General features: G+C 38.7%; 1 protein-coding gene across 1 annotated transcript in view; it reads left to right on the top strand.

Annotated features, from left to right (window-relative positions):
• ddc (dopa decarboxylase) overlaps positions 1-15,338 on the top strand; it is a 27,156-nt gene continuing 11,818 nt past the window's right edge. The window contains exons 1-8 of the mRNA XM_053620700.1: positions 1-163; positions 3,950-4,158; positions 6,164-6,277; positions 6,517-6,636; positions 12,151-12,285; positions 12,632-12,775; positions 14,753-14,819; positions 14,903-14,997. Of these exons, the coding sequence (XP_053476675.1) occupies positions 3,958-4,158; positions 6,164-6,277; positions 6,517-6,636; positions 12,151-12,285; positions 12,632-12,775; positions 14,753-14,819; positions 14,903-14,997 (876 nt within the window). The 5' untranslated portion in view covers positions 1-163; positions 3,950-3,957. The remainder of the gene's footprint in view (positions 164-3,949; positions 4,159-6,163; positions 6,278-6,516; positions 6,637-12,150; positions 12,286-12,631; positions 12,776-14,752; positions 14,820-14,902; positions 14,998-15,338) is intronic.

Below are 15,338 nucleotides of genomic sequence, written 5' to 3'. Positions count from 1 at the left end.
TCCTGTATGCCATTCTGCTCTGGATGAGGGTGTACTCTGTATGTGTGTGTGTATGAGTGTGTAGGTGTGTGTGCGTGAGTGTGTATGTGTATTTTCCACATTGAAAAGGGTGTGAGTGAACACAGAGGAGGAGGAGGAGGACTGCCTTTTTTTGACTGATACTGTAAGTACACTGTTGCCTGGTCAAGTGCAGCAAAAGCAAACCTCTATTCGTATGAGACTGTGTGTGTGTGTGCGTGAGAGAGAGAGAGAGAGAGAGAGAGAGAGTGCGAGAGATCACACTTGTTGAATGATCAGGTTAGAGAGCAAGGTTCAATTGCAGTGTGGAAAAGTGCTCAGTAAAAAAAAAAAAAAACAAGGTACATGTGTACTGAACTTATTGGCTTGTGTGTGTGTGTGTGTGTGTGTGTGTGTGTGTGTGTGTGTGTGTGTGTGAGTATAAACATCTGTGTATGGCTATAGAAATTACTCGGCAACACTTCCTATGAACCTGAATGCATAATTTATTATAATAGTGCTTATTCTTAACTAAACACTGCATCTGCATTGCTTCTGTAATCTCCTAAAGAAAATGCTTTGTAAAGTGTTCTATATTGTTTAAAGGCTTTCAAATACTGCTAATAAAGATTAGAAGCATAGGCATAAAGCTTTATAAACACTATGGGCTTCACAGAAAGAGAAAAACAACCCCTTGATTAGAGGTGAATGGATACTGTACTAGATTAGCACTCATTCAATTATAGGAAGGTGTATGTGTATATGTATGTATGTGGATCTATCTATCTCTCTCTCTCTCTCTCTCACTCTCCCTCTCTCTCTCCGTATGTATGTGTGTGTGTATATATATATATATATATATATATATGTGTATACACATTCATATATATATGTGTGTGTGCGTATATATTATATGTAAAACTGGGGAGTCACGGGTCCTTTTGTGTAAGAGTGGAGGGGTTTAAGAGCATTAACACTATTTGCCATCATGTAATCAAATAGACCTGTAGCCCTGTGCCTGAGCTGATGACCTCTCTCTCTCTCTCTCACTCACACACACACACACACACACATGCCTGCATTAGTGTGTATTAATGTGGATTAGAAAGTGTTTACTTGAGAGTAGTGGAGACAGCAGAGCTTAGGAGATTATTCACCAGCGTCATCACTCCTTCAGAGTATTCCCTGCATTTTAGGGAAGTTTCACAATTGTTTAAGTGAGGAGTTCGAGAAAAGCTGTGACTTTTGATTGACAATATAATGATATAATAAAAGAACATTATTGAGGTGTGCACGTGGCTTGTTCTAGGAAAATAATCCATATTTTCCCCAACAGAAAAGTGTTTTATTCCTTTTTGCCAATGATATCATTTCTTTTAAATTGATTTAAAGAACAATGTGTAGTACTTCTTGCAGTATCTGTTTACGGTCATGTTCAGTGTTCAGGCCACGAATCAAGCTGGGGTTATCATTTACCAGCTAATTTAAACTAATTTACATTAAACTATCCAGCTAATTTAACGAGCGAAATTGCAAACCAGTTAGCTTACCGTAACGTACTGATTTAAATTTGATGGTGAATTTTAAAGACGGATATTAAGATCACGTTCGTAACAAAAAACAAAATGTAACTAGCTCGCCCATTTAATATAGGCCTACTGATTTACAAAATTTAACAAGCTGAGTAATTAACAAGCTTAAAAACTTATAGTTAATATACTCCTTTAGATTTGATAGTGAATTTTAAAGGCCGGTATTACATTTTTACATGGGAGGCAAATGAGACATCACATCCTGTAAGAATCAGTAACGCCAGCAAAAGATCAAAAGGGATTTTGAATAATAGGAAAGGAATTGTTAAAAAATAAATAAATAAATAAGAAAGAAATAGAGAGATCTCATGTGGTTTGAGATTTGTAATAAGTATTTTGAAGGTTAAAATAAAAATATACGGAGTTAAAAGTTTTCTGTTAAGACGCATAGGTAAGAATATGGAAATTAGAAAGTGAGTAAGCGCTGTACTTCTACCCGAGGATTGGAGCAGTACTGTTTCAATTACAGGATGAAGATGAAATCCCTAGTAATGTACACAAGCTGTAAGTTACTTGTTCATGAAAAGATTCATGTAGCATTCAGTGAGGAGAATCTTGAGGAGAAATGCTCAGAAATTAGTCGAGGTTATTCATCCTTACACAACAGCGCTCCAGTACCTCCAGACTCCAGTGTCAGTGCTTTGTAACAGTAAGTTTGCAGTTTCTTCAACAAGTTATTTCTTCCTTATTAAATTCAAGAGAAAGAAAAAAGAGGCTGGGGAGTGAACAACTGATTATGGCTGTTTACAGTAGCTGTTATAAAGTAAGTGATAACAGGAATTCATTTGTTTCATGGATGTTTCACAACAGTGGGCCTCGTTGATCAAGCTGGATACCGAATGTATTTATTCGCAAATTGTTTTGGACGAGCATTTACCTAAGAAATTTGGTACTTGTGAAAAGGCCAGCAGTTCAGAAAAAGTGGTCCTACTCATGCTCCTGAGTTTGCACACCCCATAGTGATTTATTGCTTACATGACACTGATCAGGACATTATCTGTTGACACTGATGACTCAAAATTAGTTGAGGATGCCTGGTTGTAGTTTCAGGTGAATTGAGTATGCCTGGGTGTGATAGCCTGCGGTATAAATACACACCGCAAACTTAACGACAGTTAAGTCAGACAAGTCAGAACCGACCTTGGAGCTAGGGAGTTGTTGAAGAATTGTATAAATAGAACTATATGTAATATATATTTTTATTAAAAATAAATAAATATATATATATATAACATTTTTTGTTAAATACATATATATATATATATATATATATATATATATATATATATATATATATATATAAAAACTTTTTCAAATGTTAATGTTTATTTATGTCAATGAGATTTAAATGCAAACATTTGCATAGTTAGTAAAACCAACAACCCAGTCTTTTGATTGTGTTCGAATTAAAATATTGAGTGCAGCATAAAGATGATCTCAAGAGAAAGACTTTTCCAGAACAATGTGTTGGAAAATAGTTTCTTTATTTTTTCATCAAGATAACACCAAAAAAAAAAAAAAAAAAGACAAAATTAAGTTTACAGTAATCAAAAATTTGGTAAATTTATACCCCGCTCAGTCGGGACTGGAATGAACAAGTACTATTTCATGATTTGCACGTCAATTTAGGAAAAAGGTTGTTGTTCTGAATATGGAAAAAATAATTGGAGGAAACAGTTTTAAAATGCAATACAATAAAAATGCAATACAATAAAAATGCAATGACACGCAAGTTTCAGATTCCATAGTGCACAAAAACAGTGAAATACATTTAGAGTTTAGAGTATATTTTGAGTATATTTTTATTACTACAGTTTAAGAGAAGACATGTTATAGATGCAATTTATCAAAAAATCTACAAATAAAAAATAATATTCATGTGACCAGTATTGCCATTTCTACCTGTGGTATCTTGACCGATCCCCCAGCATTTTGAACATTTTTCATTGTTTTAGTAGTAGCCATGATGCCACAATCTGCTTGCTAAATGTAAGGCTATTTTTTTAAAAAGTTACTAATTTTGAAAGGAAGCTGTATTTACATGGAAGAAATGGTAAACAAATTGTCAGTCCGTTTTCGAAGACTGCCTTCAGACTGCATTTTTGAGACTGTTTCTTCTTTTGTAAACTCAAAATTGGTTTGTTCTGTTAAACCAGTCGTGATATCCGTAGAAAAGGTTCCGAAATCGTACCGTTTCCTCAGAAAGAGGACAATTTAGATCAAAGATTAACAATGACGCAAGGTATACTATTCCCTAAGACTCAAGTTTGTACGAAAAGCTAGAAATGTTTATGATTACAGTTAGCACATATTCTGTATGAAAGCCTATATTTACAAAATCTCAAACACCACCTCTCCAGGTGTGAAGATGGACATTGCAGAGTTCCGTAAGCGAGGGAAGGAGATGGTGGACTATATAGCCGACTACCTGGAGAACATTGAGAAAAGGCCGGTTTACCCTGAAGTACAGCCTGGCTACCTACGAGCACTTATTCCTGATGTGGCTCCTGATGAGCCAGAGACGTATGAAGACGTGCTTAAGGACATCGAGCGGGTCATCATGCCTGGGGTGAGTCTTGTTCTTTTTTTATTTTATTTTTTTAGCACTGCTGCTATTGAGTCATGATCATTGGTCCCATTTAGTTTGTGTTTAGTGTTGGCCATGTTAGCATTTTGGTGTAAAGAGTGACATTCATAATGATTTATATTTCCACAGGTTTGGAGAAATACTGGTTTTGGTAGTTGTTTTTTTAATCATCTGACTAAGTCTCATTTAGTATCATTTCTTCTTTACAACAGGATGTTATCAACAGTGTATAATGATAACATTCAGGTAGTTTTAACAATCTAAAAGTAGCTGCGTAACCTGACACTGAATACGCATAACTTTCCACAACATAAATATTTACATAACTTTAGAACCTTACATCGCCAACTCTGAATACAGTCCGGAGTCGTATAGGATATAGGATAACTATTAAGAACAGTATATATATCGACTAAAGAGGTTATATGGTTCTTTTAAATTGGATAGTTTTCAGTGTTTCTTCTCTTTGGTTGAGCAGATTCACTGGGAAGACTTTGATTTTTTTCTTTCACGGTCTTGGTTTAAATAAAGTGCTGTACTGATGGGGAAAAAAAGAAAAATATACACTAAATTTGCAACACATGGAGTAACATTATGCAAAAAGCACACGTGAAGGATGTTCAAAACTACAGTTTCAGTGAAATATTAAATCACTGGAAGACAATAAAACACAGCATGGGGTATTTTACACACTACTTCAGTCAGTTCCGTTAGTGTTGGCTTTCCATTTAGTCCTGATTTAAATATTGTTTCCCTTGGAGCTGTTTCAGGTACCTTTGTTGGTGCACATTAAACCTTATTAATGACTCATATTGGGAAATTCCTGTACGGACCCATGCTGCCTTTCTCTCACACGCATGGAATTAGTTTTAAACAAGGGCGGAAAGAAAGAGTGATGTCATTCATTTGAAGAATTTAATATTAGCATTTCATGTCGACATGAACAGTGAAGCAGTGGCAACTAAACTAAGGAAGCTTAAGAAGAATACAGTGATTAGATTTCAATTAGTCTACAGTATGTATTATCAACCAACCATCACCTTCTTTCTTTCTTTCTTGATGGATGGATTGATGAAAGGATGGATGGCTTGATTAATTGAAGGATGGATTGATTTTCCCTCGGTTATTCCTCAACCACCCACGCAGAAATTCATCCATCCAACCGTCCATCCTTCAATCCATGTTTCTTCCTTCCTTCAACAAGGAGCTGCAATGACTTCTTGGTTATGTCTTTGCCATCCATCTAGAAATCCATCCATCTATCTGTCCATTCATCCATCCATCCATCCTTGCGTTAATCTATTAAACTATCAATCCATCCAGCCACTATCAATCTGTCCATCTTTCTTTCTTTCTCACACAAGCAATTGTGTACAAACTCTTACCTTGGGTATGCCGTTGCCATCCATCTAAAAACGAATCCTTCCATCCATCAATCCATCCAATCGCCTCTCCTTCCATCAATCAATCCATTCATCCATAGATCCATCCATTCACCCACCTATCCATAGATACGCAGGGGCAATACACTGGGGCGGCTGTGGATCAGGTGGTAGAGCGGGTTGTACACTAATCGTAGGGTTGGCGGTTTGATTCCCACGTGACTCCACATACCGAAGTGTCCTTGGGGTAGACACTGAACCCCAAGTTGTTCCCGATGGCAAGTTAGCACCTTGCATAGCATCTCTGCTACCATTGGTGTGTGAGTGTGTGTGTGTGAATGGGTAAATGAGAACCAGTGTAAAGCGCTTTGGATAAAAGCGCTATATAAGTGCAGACCATTTACATCCATCCATCCATCCCTCCAGCTAAAGTAACATTGGACGCTGGAGTCCATTATTTAAAAACCAATGAAATGTATTCATTGTTGTTGTAATGTACTGAAGTATTTTGTTACAGAACTGGAAGGTTATTTCAGGATTGGTTGTTGTTTTTCCAAATGATAAACAGATTTCTTCATATCTTGGAATGACTTTATTTCTTTCAGGTCACCCACTGGCACAGCCCGTACTTCTTCGCCTACTTCCCTTGTGCCAACTCTTTCCCCGCATTACTAGCAGACATGCTGTCAGGGGGAATCGGCTGCCTTGGGTTCACCTGGGTATTTACCTTTTTTCCACTATCATCAATCCATCCATCCATGGTTTTTTTTCTTTGTTTTCTTTCTTTCTTTCACAGCAGATTTGTCATCTCTGTAAATGTTCACGAGTTGTATTGTATTTTCTTTTTTATTTATGACATCCATCCATACATCAATCCATGCTTCTGTTGTCTTTTTTTATTACTTATTTATTTATTTTTAACTTCCTCCTTCCTGATGCGTGGTCTGTTGTGTCTCAGGCTGCGAGTCCGGCCTGTACTGAGCTGGAGACAGTGATGCTGGACTGGCTGGGGAAAATGCTGAAGCTGCCCGAGGAGTTTCTAGCAGGAACGGAGGGCAAAGGAGGAGGTGTGATTCAGGTGAGCGCCCAAAACTTCAAGGATACTTCAGAGAAAAGTTATTAAAGTTATGCTCAAGGAGGACTCAACACTTTAAACCTTTATCGTGGAAATTCTGAAGCAGTGATATTCAACTTTTTGCCACAAGAGACGTTCATAAGAGTCTTGCAATTAAGGTATGTGCTATTAAATTCAAACCTTTAGTTTAGAGAAAGTAGAAATAGTTTAATATGATATTACGTTTGCTATTACGTTAGTAAATGTCCAGAATATAAAAATCAGAATGGCAGGACTGGTTCAAGCTGATTGGAAAGCTGTGGCAAATCAATCGATCACTCTTTACAACCGTGGTGAGCAGAAAAGCATCTCGGAGTATGCAACGCGTCACACCTTGAGGGGGATGGGCTACAACAACAGGATGTGTTGATTCATTTTCTATAACAGCAGCTGTGACTGTAGTTCCAACTGCATGGTAGATCACAGATTTACATTAATCCGCTTGTTCTAATGCATCGTTGTTTTTATAATCACTTACACAGGGACTTTTAATGGCGGATGCTCCGTGTTTGTGCTTGTTGATATGGTAAAGGAGACGTTTAACTTGTATAACTGCTTTGTAACACTCAGAAGCTTTGTGGATTCTCGGTAACATGACAAACTGATTTTTTTTTTTCAGAGAGGAGAGAGATACAGCCAAAGTTACAGAAAGAGACAGGCTCAGAGAGGCAGACAGATAAAGAGAGAGATGCAAAGAGAGACAGACAGGCAGAAAGAGACAGAAAGAGAGAGAGACAGGTAAACAGAGAGAGAGAGAGGCAGAGAGAGAGAGAGAGACAGGCAGGCAGGCAGTGTAAGAGAGAGAGACAGATAGACAGGCAGGCAGAAAGAGAGAGAGAGGGGCAGAGAGAGCGAGAGAGAGAGGGGCAGAGAGAGCAAAAGAGAGATAGGCAGAGAGAGAGAGAGAGAGGGACAGTCAGGCAGGCAGAGAGCGGGGCAGAGAGAGAGACAGACAGATAGGCAGGCAGAGTGGGGGGGGGGCAGAGAGAGAGAGACAGACAGGCAGGCAGAGAGAGAGCGGGGCAGAGAGAGAGAGGGGCAGAGAGAGAGAGGGGCAGAGAGAGAGACAGACAGATAGGCAGGCAGAGAGAGAGACAGACAGATAGGCAAGCAGATAGAGAGAGGGGGCAGAGAGAGATAGGCAGAGAGAGAGAGACAGACAGGCAGGCAGATAGAGAGACAGAGACAGAGAGAGAGAGAGAGAGAGAGAGAGAGAGAGATAGGGAAAGACAGACGGGCATGTAGAGAGATATGCAGAGAGGGGGACACAGAGAGAGAGACACTAGGAATTGACTGTTTCATAATGGTTTATAACAGTCCGGTTTGAACGGATAAAGCGTGTGTGTCATTCCTCTGTAAACACGGAGCGTGTTGTGACTGGAAGATAATCAACTTTGCGGTGGTAACATTTGCTCTGCATCACGCCACCCTGTCATTGATTATTTCCCTAGCACAGCATACTCTCCACGTGTTTGTTTCCTAATCTCCAAATCAACTCTGTTTCGCCTCGAGCCACTTTCCCTTAACACCTTGTTTGATTGTGACACCGAGGACCCAGCAGACGCTCTCCTTTTACCCGCCCTGAAGAAATCCATCAAGAGCGTGCGCTGGAAAACGGTGTCTGCTCACTCGAAAAACAATTTGTTTTTCCGTCTGCTGTAAATTGGCTTTTACCGCGTCAGCTGTAGACGAGTCACGGCGGCATGAGATGAGCGCAATTTACCTTAATGTCCGAGTTAGACGTCACGCACCTGGATCCGTCTGGATGACGGATCTTTTTATTGTGGTGCGTGAGTGTGTGTTCTCCTCCTCCAGCTTGTGTTTTGTCCTTTTCAGTGATGTTCACTATGGTAACAAACAGCCCTCACTTCCTGTCTGTGTGACTGAGGGGGTTGGGGCTGTACATGATGCTTGATGACAGAGATGGTCAGAGAGTGGCAGGAGTGGTGATTAAATTTACATGTAAATAACGTCAGGCTGATGTGTGTTATGCTCCATGCTACACGCTTCAGTGTTTGCCTCAATGTTAACTGTTAAGTGATGACCTTTGGCAACAGGGATTTATTCTTCCCTGATTATTTCACGTCCTTGAGTTATTTATCATCATATGAATATTAGAGGTCAGGTTAGACCGATACATGATTGGTTATACAGAACTTTTTGTTTGTTTGTGGCATGATATTGATTTGCTAATATGAATAGGGATGAGTTTAGGAACTTGCTGGAAGTGGTATTAAACCTTATTAAATTCAATTCCGTTTTTATTTATAATGACACTTTTAACCATCCATCCATCCATCTTCTATACCGCTTACTCCTTCTTCAGGGTCACGAGGAAACCTGGAGCCTATCCCAGGGAGCATGGGGGACAAGGCGGGGTACACCCTGGACAGGGTGCCAATCCATCGCAGGGCACAATCACATACACACTCATTCATACACTACAGACACTTTAGACACGCCAATCAGCCTACCATGCATGTCTTTGGACTGGGGGAGGAAACCGGAGTACCCGGGGGAAACCCCCAGAGCACGGGGAGAACATGCAAACTCCGCACACGCATGGCCACGGTGGGAATCAAACCCCCGACCCTGGAGGTGTGAGGTGAACGTGCAAACCACTAAGCCACCGTCCGCCCCACTTTTAACCAGTCCATACGATTTTATTCGTGATTGTTGAGGCGAAAAATGCTTAATCTCGACGGATTAAATCCAGATTTAGATTTACATAGCTTTGCTTTAAAATGAAGGTCCTAAAATCGTATCGACAATTTCCATACGATACACTTCCATAAATAAAGGAAATCTTTGTTACTGAACAAGCCAATTCACTAATGCAATCAACAAAGGTGGCATACTTGTTTGTGAGTAATATGCCTTTATAGGAAAAATAATCCATGGCAGGATGGTGAAATGCCACCCAATGAGAAGCAGAGTTCCGTTTACCAGCATGAAGTTGATTGTTTTCCTATAACGGCACGTCCCGCACGTTGTAAGGATCCGGCTAGATATAAAGGAAAAGTTAATCCGGAAAGTTAATATAACTCGGCTGGACGCAAAGTGAAAGTGCTGTACTTTGTTTATTACATGGAAGGATACCATAGGCTTACGCATGGTTACAGGTCGGTCATTAAAAGAGGATTAACCGAGTAAAACATCCCCAAAATGGTACCTTAACATGAGACCGCGTGTCAGCACACAATGTGGAGGTCACACAGAGAGAGAGAGAGAGAGCAGGGCGGCGACCACGCCCCTTGACCTCACATGACATCATCATAGCCGATCATTACAACTTGTTTTATTACTGTTGTACCACAGCAGTGGAACGTCCACCATACCAGTCCCTGCGAACGAGCTGAAATGATAATGAAGATAAACCTGTGACCAGGAAGTACTAAGTCCAAGCTGCTGATGCAGAAAATTAATCAACACCTTCTGGTTTAACCCCGGTTATAATAGGTGACTGATTTAATTTCACCTGAAGTCAAACGTAGGCCAGTTGTTCCTGGGTGTTAAAAATCTTCGATCAAACCTTTACTAAAGAAAGCACTCTGATTGTAGATAGTTAAACGTCGTCGTCAGGTTTAGTGTCACGAAGCAGCGCTCATCTCATCTTCTGCTGTAGGAATAAGGGGTGTGTGTGTGTGTGTGTGTGGGTGTGTGTGTGTGCGTGTGTGCGTGCGTGAGCGCTTTTTGCTAAAAGAGAGGGATCAAAGAAAAGGCCTGGCTCACAGCCAGCTGATTCAATATGTGTCAGTGGTGCTTGAATTGGGTGCAGCTCCCAACTTACTGATGGAGAATTGGTGTGTGTGTGTGTGTGTGTGTGTGTGTGTGTACACTCACCTTCATTGGTGCTTTTGTAATAGACTTGCTGATTAATCATCAGCGATCAATACCAGGAAATGACTAATTCTCAATTAGGCTTTTAGCTTGAATCTCAAAATTCTGTCCAACGTCAACAAGTGTAATGTCCTGATGTCATCTGGCCTTAAATATTCCTGCAAGATTTAAAAAATAATAATAATGTTAAAAAGTACATGAAAATTTTTTTTAAAAACCATCATAAATATTTTACATCCTCATATTTCTTTCTTTCTTTTTTTCAGATGTAATTGTGTGTGTGTGTGTGTGTGTGTGTGTGTGTGTGTGTGTGTGAACTGAATCATTTCTAAATCATGGCTGAATAAGTCCTCTTAAAAGTTGTGAGGCATTTTATGTAATAAAGGTTATCATTGTTAAGATATTTTATAGCAAACCTTATGGAAAATCACAAGCATTCCATTTGATCATCTGTTTTTCATGTGTGATAATATGAGAGATGGGGGGGGGGGGGGGGGTCCGCGGGGGACGACCTTGTGACCTTGGAAATGTGGGGGAAAACAAAACATATAAAATCATGACACAAGGAAATAAACGTGTAAAAAAATCATATTTGAAAATACTTAAATCATGAAAAAAATCACGTGAAAATAAACTAAACCCATGTGAAATCAAATGATTAATTAAAAAAATATTGTGTATAAAAACGAAAAAGTTTCCAAAAACAAAATCACTTGGAAATGAATAAATTGTGTAAGGAATCATGTGTAAAAAAAAAAAAAAAAATAATAATAATAATAATAATAATAATTTTTTAAAATCACACAAATGAATGTTAAAAATCTCAGTTTAATCACACAGTAATCATGTGTTTAAAAAAAATTCATGTGAAAATAAACGTATGATGAGAAAATCACTGGAAAAGAAATTCAATATTTGTAAATAAATAAATAAAAACTTTTTTTTTTTTTAAATTCACAATTCACATTTAATCATGCAAAATTTAAATGAATCATGAAAAATCATGTGAATATAAATGACAAAATAAATGAAAAATATGGGCCAAAAAAAAAAAAAAAAAGACGTCTGACTTTTTAAGAAACCGCATGTGAAAAGTGCCTGAAATGTAAAACGTGACATGGAAATTATGTTTCAGCATCTTTAAATGAAACTTTAGGATATTCAAGGCTGCATAATGCCAACATATCTATTAAATAAGTATCATTTCTATCAGATAGGATCGGGATCATGTGACAATGTGCTAATCCGCTCTGGCTAGCATTTTTGGATAAAGCAGCCATTTTGTTTTTTTCCATAATTCTAAACGTTCCATCTTCTTACTCAGAAATTTATGATGTATATGTGAGTATTTAACGTATTAGACAGTTGTTGGTTTCGTTTGATTATCGTAGTAATTAAAGGACGCGAGCTACTCAACACCGCTGTTGTTAGCTCTCCTTTCATGGGTTAGCAAGGCTAGCGTTTCTGGGTATAATAATAATAATAATAATAATGATCCCAACATGTAGCTGTGGTAGCTCTGTCGTTTCAGTACTCTTTCCTTTTGTATGAATTAATATAGGATTGTTTAAGATGTTAAGTAACACTTCCTGGTTCTCTCTTTGTTTTTGTTTTTTTTTTTGTTTTTTTCAATTGCAGGGAACTGCTAGTGAAGCAACTTTAGTAGCGCTTCTCGCCGCTCGCACCAGAATCGTGAAACATGTTCAAGCTGATCATCCTGAATGGACCGAAGTGCACATCATGTCTAAATTAGTAGCCTACACGTCAAACCAGGTCAGAGCCTGTGTGAATTCACGTACAGAAAGAATTATACAGTATGTCCAAGAACACTCCTGGTTTGGTTTGTTTACCTCCTTCGTGCTTGAACTCCACCCTGACCACACCCTTTCCTCACAGAGACCAAACCAGGATGCTTTAATAACATGTAATTCTATATAAAGATACATTATCAAGGTATATCGTACACGTTTTGAACGTTTAGATAGAAAAGGGTTTTTATTTAAAAAAAAATTTTTTTATAATAAAACATTGCATGTGTGTGTATTTTTGTCAGGGATTCTGGTCAGGAGAATATTTTAGTTAATGGTTTGGAAAGTTTTGAATGTTCTTCACCCCACAGGCTCATTCATCCGTGGAGAGAGCAGGTCTAATAGGAGGCGTGAATATGAAAAAACTTCCCACTGACGGCAAGTTCGCCGTGAGGGGCGAGGAAATGAGGAAAGTCATTGAGGAGGACAAAGCAGCAGGTCTCATTCCCTTCTACGTAAGTAGAAAGGCAAACCTGTACGAATCCACCCATATACAGTAAGAGACAATCGGTTAAGATGTCTAATGAACCAAGACATTTGTGCAAATTATAATAATGAGCGTTTTTATGGATAGAAAACATAAAGTTTAAGTACTAAGCAATCTTTTAATCTTGAAAACTCAATTTCAAGAAAATGTAAATATATTTCGATCAAAACGACGTAGACAATAACGTTTTTATTTACTTTATAACTCGTCCGTCCAACTCCAGGATTACACAATCGCGGAACTTGACGCAAAATCAAGCTAACTCCGCAATATTTGGAGGAGTTTGCGTTTTTTGTTTTTTTTTCTTTCAATATTACCGCAAATTTTTTGCAGATTTGGGCCAAGACGTGTCATGTGACATCATCACAACATGCATTCAGCCAAAGCCCTGTTCTGTTCTGTTCACGTGCGGAGAACATGAGTACAGCGAACAGGTCTCGTTTACCAACAAACATCACTGCAGAAGATGATATTGCGATTTGAACATTTTCGCCAATTCAAAAAAAAAAAAAACTTTTTTGATAAACGCAGCAGAGAAATCGAGCATTTTTGGCCGCAACAATCACAAAAAAAAAAACCCCAACGTTTTGTAAATAACATGATCTTCAGAAGTGTGGCTGTAAAAACGCTGGTGTAAATAAGATTTTCAGGTGCGAATTTTCTAGTGCTAGCTAAGAGTGCTTTTCTAACGCCGTAAACGTTACAATTTGATCAAATTGTCGGTTATGTGCTGTAGCAAAATGAATATAAACCTAATAGATTCAGATTGTACTGTAAATTATACGAATAAATGAACTCAGCAAGAAAAAAGAAAAAAAAGTCCCTTTTTCAGGCGACGGGATTTTAAAGATCATTTTGTAAAATCCAAATAGGCTTTACAGATCTTTATTGGAAAGGGTTTAAATAATGTTTTTCATGCTGGTTCAATGAACCATAAAAATTATTGCACATGCACCTGTGGAACAGTCCTTAAGACATGAACAGATTACAGGCGGGAGGCAATAATTACGGTCACGGTTACAATAATTTAGGACAGTAAAGAGACCGCTCTACTGACTCTGACAAACACCAGAAGAAAGATGTCTAGGGTTCCTGCTCACCTGCGTGAACATGCCATAGACCTGCTGCAGGGAGGCATGAGGACTGCAGATGTGTCCAGAGCAATAAACTGCAATGTCTGTAATGTAAGACGCCTGAGACGGTGCTACAGGGAGACAGGAAGGACAGCCGATCGTTCTTGCAGTGGAAAATTACACATGACCATGTGTCCCTCCAGACGTGATCGAGAACTTGTAAATGCCTTGGTGGAAGAGTGGAGGAACATCTCACAGCAAGAATTGACCAATGAGGATGAGATGCATTGTAGTACTTAAAGCAGCTGGAGGCCACCAGATACTGACTGTTCCTATTAATATTGACCCACCCCCCACCCCTTTATTCTTTGTTTGTGAAACTTGCTCAGTTTATGTCTCTTCTGTTGAATGTTTTTATGTTAATACAAATATTTACACATGTTAAGAAATTTGCTAGAAATAAAAGCACTTGAACATGAGAGGACGCAAAGTTATCCAACAGAAGGAAATGATTCTTCAGTGATTATTTCAGTGAGTCAAATACCATGACTGACATTTACCTCAGGAGATCGGACTAGAGAGTCCGGCATGGACGATGCTTAGGATCAAAATGAGTACTCGTTTTCCATTGTATACTGCATGGTCAAATTTGTTATTTTCATAATGCACATAATTAAATGAAAATGAAATGTAATAATCACCTAGTTGTGTTTAGACAACCAACGTGTTTGACGTCTTTCAGTGAAATTGGCATGGAAGAGTGTATTAAAGCGTTCAGTTCAGTTTGTATATTATTTATAAAATGGACACGTGTGAAGGGTTTCTCATATATTCCTTAATTCTTTATAAAATTCCTCCTTCCTTCCCTCCAGTTTTGTGCCACACTGGGAACGACTGCGTCATGTGCATTTGACCACATCACTGAGCTCGGACCCATATGTGAGTAAAAGTGGCCTTCTGTCTGTTCTCTCGTTTGGTTTTATGTTGCAGTCACAGTGATTAGGGACTGTCTTTTGCCACAGGTAACGCAGAGGGGATATGGATGCACATTGACGCTGCCTACGCAGGAAGTGCGTTCATCTGTCCTGAGTTCCGACCTCTCTTGGATGGCGTGGAGGTGAGATATGGAGATGTTTATTATGGGTTTTTTATTAATTTATTTTTATTTATGGACGTGTCAGCTCTTGGTATATTTGCCAGTAGGTTTTCCTTCATGGGAAAGTCTTCAGGATTTTGCACTTTCCATTCTCTTGTTGCTGTTGTTGTTGTTGTTGTTGTTGTTTTGTCTTATTAACTCCAAGAGAAAGTGAAAAGAGACTGATGAGAGAATGAGTGTTTATAGTTGCTATTACGTAAGTGATAGGACAGAATGGCTATTGGCTGAATGTTGGCACCCAAACCTTAACCCAAAATTAGTTTGCTTACCTGGGTTACTTATTTCCTAGATGTTCCACAACA

The sequence above is a fragment of the Ictalurus furcatus genome, chromosome 1 (assembly GCF_023375685.1).
Source record: "Ictalurus furcatus strain D&B chromosome 1, Billie_1.0, whole genome shotgun sequence".
Lineage (NCBI taxonomy): Eukaryota > Metazoa > Chordata > Actinopteri > Siluriformes > Ictaluridae > Ictalurus > Ictalurus furcatus.
This window is presented reverse-complemented; position numbering and strand designations above follow the sequence as displayed.